Source organism: Triticum dicoccoides, chromosome 5A (genome assembly GCF_002162155.2).
Source record: "Triticum dicoccoides isolate Atlit2015 ecotype Zavitan chromosome 5A, WEW_v2.0, whole genome shotgun sequence".
NCBI classification, from domain to species: Eukaryota; Viridiplantae; Streptophyta; class Magnoliopsida; order Poales; family Poaceae; genus Triticum; species Triticum dicoccoides.
Genome location: NC_041388.1, coordinates 284234453 through 284241555, shown reverse-complemented (window position 1 = coordinate 284241555; position 7103 = coordinate 284234453). Strand labels below are relative to the sequence as shown.

The window sequence follows — 7103 nt, the reverse complement described above, 5'->3', positions numbered from 1 at the left end:
ATTTTCGTTCAACCAAGGCTTGAAAGTTTTGAAAAACTTGAAAGACATCGGATCTCTTTTTGAGGAGGTAAATCCATACAAACTTGCTATAGTCATCTATGAAGCTCACATAATACTCATGTCTACCAACAGAAGTGGGAGCAGGACCCCACACATCAGAGAAGATTAATTGAAGTGGTTTGGTAGAAACACTAGTAGATATTGGATAAGGTAATTGATGACTTTTAGCACATTGACAGGAATCACAAATAGTTTCGACATTTCGCTCACCAACAAATGAGAGTTTATTTTTCCTAAGCAATCTTTCAACTAAAGAAAAAGCAGCATGCCCTAATCGATCGTGCCACCATGTTGACGAGACTTTGACAACACCATTGGCTTGTTTATTGAGTCTCCTAAGCTCCGGAATCAATGGGTAAAGCCCTCGAACACATCTACCTCGATAGAGAACCTTCTTCGTGGCCTGGTCCTTGATCAAAAAGAAATATGGATGAAATTCGAGGAAAATACGATTATCAAGGGCAATTCTATGAACGGAGAGGAGACTTTTAGCAGCACTAGGGACATGCAAAATTTTCTTGAGATGAATTGAACGGTGAGGGGTACGAAAAATAGAATGACCAATGTGACAAATCTGCATACCTTCTCCATTTGCCGTGTGGATGTGATCTTTGCCACGGCACTTTTCTTTCATGGTGACCTTCTCAAGCTCATTGGTGATGTGATTGGTGGCGCCGCTATCAACGTACCAATTTGTGTCGATGCCGTAGGATCCATCAGCCGCAGCAGCCACTTTTTCTTCATCTTGGGAGTCATCGTCATCTTCATCATAACGGTACCAGCAATCCTTCGCGGTGTGCCCTGGCTTACCACAAATTTGGCAGCGAGGCATCTCTGGTCGGGCCCGAGTTGGACCGCCGCCATGACGACCGTGGGATGCACCAGAGCGGCCGTTGCCGCCGCCGCTGTTGCCGCCACCACCGTATCCTCCAGATTGCCCCTTGGCGCGAGAAGAGCCACGACCATGTGATCCACCACCACGGCCACGCATCGCGGTGTTGGCAGAGGAGCGGAAGCCGCCGCTGCTCGAGTGATTGAACTGGGCCATGCGCTGGTCGAAGTTGCTGAGCATGGCGTAGAGCTCGTCGAGGGGGACCGGCGTGACGCGTGCGTCGAGGGCGGAGACGAGGGGCTGGTAGTCGACGTCGAGGCCGTGGATGATGTAGGAGATGAGCTCGTCGTCTTGGATGGCCTTCTCCGCAGCGGCAAGCTCGTCGGCAAGGCCATGGAGAGAGGCGAAGTAGGCGGCAACCGTCTGGTTGCCCTTCTGCGCGTTGATGAGCGCCGTCCTAATGTTGTTCACATGGCTCATGGACTGCGAGGAAAACATACCTGCCAACGCTGTCCAGAGCGCGTGCGCCGTGGTGACCGTGGTCACCGCGATGAGTACCTCCTTGGAGAGGGTGCTGAGCAAGTAGCCCAACACCTGCTGGTCCTCTCGGACCCAGATTGGGTGGAGAGGGTTGGGCTCAGCGCTTTCTTTGCCATCCTTGTCCTTGGTGACGTGAAGCCTGGCTGGCTCCGGTGTGGTGCCGTCGACGTAGCCGAAGACGCCGGCGCCGCGCAGGTGAGGAGTGACCTGCGTGCGCCAGAGCACGTAGTTCGTGCGTGTTAGCTTCTCGGTGACCTGCCCATTGAGGGTAGTCTGGGAAGCGCCGGAGGAGGAGAAGACATGGCTAGGCTCGTGTAGATGGGATCTCAGTAGATGGGAAGAGACGGGGCTCTGATTACCAAGTGCGAACTAGCGGAACGTCTTGCCTTCTCAGGCCGACGGCTTCATGTTATATAAATGGGGCGCACCTCCCATAACAGCGCATACATTCGGTTGAGATTACATACTTGGAGATCAAGAAAGGAGATAGAGATAAGAAGTTACATGAGATAAACATTATACTCTAACAACCTAACCATCTCCTAAGATGCGCCTGTCATGTAGATATGCGCCTGTCATGTATGTTTAACAGCTTCATCTCTTCGCGGTGGTGTGTTCACGGTGGAGGACCCCGATTGCTCTTGTAATGTTAGGGGTGTTGTTGTTGCGCTCAGCGCCTATGTATCCCGCCTTGGGTGTGTGCGTGTGTTGTCGTGGGATGCGTTTGTATTTGGGCTGTGGTTGATCATTGCTTTATATATAAAGCGGGGCGAAAGCCTTTTTCGGTAAAATGATATTTTGAAAATTAACATTTTAGAAATACTTCCATAAAACCTATGTGTTAAAGTTAATGAAAAATCCATATCTATTGCATAAGCATAACACTTTTTTTGCCAGCTCATATACTTTCTGTGCATAAAAAGCTACTGGCGAACGGATGCTCGTTATCAATGTTTGTGTGTGATGTCAGCCAGTGCATCTTCCTATCTGAATTTTGATTTACTTTAAGTATGGTGGTTTAGCTGGTCTACTACTTATATGTATTCTCTTAGTAAACATCTGATTTGAGGGAGTCAACAATTTTCTTAGGGACATCTCCAAGCGAACACTTTTGTCAACTTTTGCAGCTCCAGGGAACATCGTCTTCCAGATTCTTCCTCTAGGCCTCTGTAGTTTACAGGAGGATGTCGTTCATTCTTCAGTTGATGACATAGAGAGAAGGTTACAAGAGATCACAGTGAGTGAGATGTCAGAAAAAGATGATGGTGAGTCCAGTCTGATGTTATCAGGAAAAGATATAGCGGTTTGGATTATGGTATCTTCTGCTTCAGTAGCTGAGTACCAACATGACCTTCAAGCAAAAGAACACAATGCTCGATGGAGGCTAGCTCTGCTGGCAAACAATAAAGTTTTAATGGGAAATATTTTTGATCCAAGGTATGCTCACTTCTCCATGTATAGTATAGAACGTTATGTTTTGATTACTGCATCTTGTCTACGGGTTTGAGTAGGTACCATCTTACGTCTGAAGGCTCCCTAGGGTATCCAATCATGGATATATATACATGATATATATGTATCCGGGGTTGCTCATGTGCTCCCTTGGTGAAAATCACATAAAAATGCATTAGATGACATTACAGAAATACTGGCAAAGTTCATAGATGTAATCTGGTGCTACGCTCAAGTGGACACGATAGTCATACCTATTTCAGCGTCATCGCGCATTGTGACCTTAATACCATGAGGAAACTAATTCATGGAGTTGTTGACTAGTTCCTCAAAAAGATAGGGTTAAACCACAAAGAAGAGTATATCTTGATGAATCATTAATCTTTGATCTCATGTTCAATGGCATACAATGTATTACTTGTACTCAGCCCGCAAAGAGTTCCCGCCTAGATTTTGTACAGGCCAAGGCAGGCCAACTGGAGTACTGTTTCCTAGGTGCATGCATACCCTGAATTATCCTCAGTGTCTTATGATACACATTTTGCTTGTCAGGGCTACTTCTGTAGATGCCTGTGGTAATCATGGATTTGCTGGAACACATGGAGGTTTCTTCTATATGTGGGAATTATCTTCTGGGAGAAAGCTTACCAGCACACAGTGCTTCAATTGTAAGTGACGTGAGACTATATCTTCTTAAAAATGTGCTGCTATTAGTTTTTTGAAGGAAAAATGTCGTGAAGCCCTGATGACATAAATTGGAACCCAAATTCATGCGATTTGAACCCAGGTAGTGGGATTATACATCCACTATCTGTGCTAATAGTTAACTAGCTGGACTTGTCTAAAAGGTCTTTTACTAGTTGGAATGCAAAATATATGTTAATCTGTTTATAGACGAGTGAGACAATGAGCGTTTGCTGCACTATCTTGAGTGAACAATAGGGTGTCTTTACATACCACGTAAGATATATTTCAGTGCCATTCTCTTTTGGTTCCACATTAATAACTAAGCTTCTAATAGTGTTGTAAAATATAGTTCAATGTGCAAGGTCAGTAGCTAAAATGTACTTATGCTTGTTCTCAACCTTTTCTGTTGATTAAATGGTTTATATCTGTTCAATGCTACAAGGTTGCCTGTTCATTAAATAACATGCTCATCTTCCCAACTTGTACAATCAGGTGCTCGAGTTTCCTGTGTTGCTGTTGATGCCAAATCAAGCGTAGTGGCAGTAGCTGACGATGGCTGCCAGCTATTACTTTACGCTCAAAAGAGGGTGTAATGTAGCTGTGGCCAATCTGTTGAACGTTTGTAACTGTACGGCGCTAAGCGCTTACAACTTACAGTTGTCCTCTGCACTTCAGCTAACAGTTATTTATTGTACATAGCTCATCAAATCTCAAGTTCCGTAGACTTTTTTTGTCTGTTTAACCATCTCCCAGATCTACCATGATTTTAACGATGAGTTTGTGAAGTTTCTCCCCTTGAACTTTGCATCTTCCTAAGTCTTATCATACCGGTTCCACACACACATCTCTTGAAGGATGATGCCGATAATGATTGAGTGAACAAATTAGCATTATTGTTACAAGACTTAGTATGCAAAATTCTTACCTCGTTCACCTTTTGCAGCTCATGTGCATAAAAGAACTTAAGATTAATATGCCTGTAAGGTTATTCTTCACATAACAACACAAGCAACATTATCTTCATAGATAATTGTAGGGGTTTGTATGGTGTTCAACCCACATGTTTATGTGGCTGATCATCTGTCAAATCCTTACACACTCTCATAATGCTTCGTATAGTGCTATGATTTTCGAGTGATTGGTGGAAGTCGATACAAGATTTTGCTTGGCTGATTTTCAGAAAATGCAGTTCCACCACAAAGGAAAACATATACACTATGTGACTTAGAAGTATGTGGGTCCGACAGGTACCCAACATCGGCATAGCCTATAAGCGACATGTCTTGAATCCTTCTATAAAATAGACCAAGATCTTTGGTCCCTTCCAGGTAACGAAAGATGTCCTTGACGCCTTTTCAATGTCTCTTGGTAGACTCAGAATTGTACTTAGCAAGCAAATTGACGGTGAATGCGACGTCCGTCCATGTATAATTTGCGAGATACATGAGTGTTCCAACTGCACTTAGGTAGGACCGTAGGAAAAATTCAGGTCACAGAATATGCTCCCCTCTTCCTTAGGCCTGAATGGGTCCTTGTTTTGCTATAAAGATCTCCCGATCTTCGGGGTCTCAGAAGGATATGCCTTCTCAAATCCAAATCTTTCCAACACCTTCTAGGTGTAGGTCGATTGGTGCACTAAAATCCTGTCAGGGGAATGTTTAAGTTGCAAACCTAGACATAACTTGGTTTTAACCAAATCCTTCATCTTGAATTCCGAAGGAACTCCCTTTCTCAATATCCTCAAGTGTACCGATTATGTTTAAATTATCCACGTACACGGAGACTATACAGAATCCATCGGATCGTCGTATAAAAACACATGGACAATCTTCATTGCTCATGTAGCCTTTCCGATGAAGGAAATCGCTCAGGCGATTATACCACATCCCATTTTAGGAGCAAGATCCTTTAGTTTTTTGAGACAGATGTGTGCGCACATATCTCCGCTGGGTGTTTTCTCTATGGAAAAGTTTAAGTCCAGAATTTTGTGCACTGATTTTTTCGTACTTGTGCTAGGTCCCAATTGGCTCTCCATTTCATTTTGGGGTACTTTGATGACAGGCTGTGGTAAATCTCTCTTGTCCTTTTTCGAAGGGCTTCCTCGAGTACTTAAGATTTGAGAAACCTGATTTACACCGTAGCGTTTTAGTTTCGTGCGCGGCAACCATGAATTTTACTTGTTCCCGTTTCTCGACGTGACGACAAACACATCTTACCAGTCTCTGTATGGAGGCGATCTGCGATTGGCGTGGTTGCGTGTGCATCGGTAATATTTATCTCAAGGGCGCGGCCCCAGGCTGCTAACCGTCTCTATGGGGTGCAATGTTGGTGGGTTTTAGCCTCCATATTGGAGGTTCACGGTAGCACAGTTCGGTGATTGGATGTCTTGCTCGAGCGCAGAGGTTTGGAGTGCTCGACATGGCCCAAGATGGCATATGGCGACACATCTTTGAGTGTAGGGCGAGTTCCAGGGATGAAAACTCTAGGTCCGACCTTCATTAATTCAGCCTGGTGATGCCGTCATTGACATGGCATTCCATCGTTGAAGGACCTGCATGGAGTTTACCTAGACTTTTCTCCGGGGTGAAAACCCATGATCTGACCTGAGTGGTTGGGTCCAGCAATGCGGTGCTTATGAGTCGTTACCATTCTAGATGCGTCGTTGTTGGAGGACCTATCTTGTTGCCTGGGTTGCCATAATTGATGGTTATTGCTCTTGTTTGCTGCAGTGGTTTCGTTGGTCATTTTTTTTTGTATATTAATTTGGTTGTGGGCATTCTTGATGTCTTGAATAATTCTTGAGATTGTGTTGGTGTCGGTGCAACTAACATCTTGTTGATATAAATATATTCGCTTTGTCCAGAAAAAGGATAACTTTAGAAACAATAATCTCATAGACAAACAAAATTGGGTGCAAATCATGTAGGGGCTTATTTGCTGCCCAATAAGAACCAAAAGAAAAATACATTAGTGGCGAACATGTAGCATACATGCATTTTATGAAGGTGTAGTATAGTACACATAAAACATATAGTGTGCCGCTGCTAAGTGTTAACGTAATGGTATGACATGCCCATAATAAGCAGATTACATCTTGTATGGTCCTATATAACTTTGGCATGGCGTCGCGTGTACATACATCAGTAGAGGTGGGGCATGTGTGTGTATAACTTTTTATAAGGATACTGTGTAGAGAATGGCATTTCGGCACATGGGAGCGCGCGCTCCTGGTTTTTAAAATGTGTTTTAAATATATATTAAAATATCAAAAAATACCGGACAAAAACTTGGCGCGTACATCTCGATATTGTACATACTCACAAAGTCATTTCGCGGAAAACCGACAACTTATGTGTTACATGTGAAAAAGATAAAATCCGGTGTTAAAAAATGCTTTTCACAAATCATTCTTTTGTCTTTTTTGCACAAGGCACATAAAATGTCGGTATTCTCCGAACCTTTACATGTACACACATAATGTCGAGATGTATGCGCCAAATTTTTGTTTGGAATTTTCTCACACTTTGAAAAT

General features: G+C 43.7%; 1 protein-coding gene across 1 annotated transcript in view; it reads left to right on the top strand.

Annotated features, from left to right (window-relative positions):
• The window catches only part of LOC119301054, a 15812-nt gene extending 11451 nt beyond the window's left edge, over nucleotides 1-4361 (top strand). The window contains exons 10-12 of the mRNA XM_037577955.1: nucleotides 2522-2869; nucleotides 3437-3552; nucleotides 4064-4361. Coding sequence (XP_037433852.1) covers nucleotides 2522-2869; nucleotides 3437-3552; nucleotides 4064-4164 — 565 coding nt within the window. The 3' untranslated portion in view covers nucleotides 4165-4361. The remainder of the gene's footprint in view (nucleotides 1-2521; nucleotides 2870-3436; nucleotides 3553-4063) is intronic.
• Nucleotides 4362-7103: the final 2742 nt, after the last annotated feature.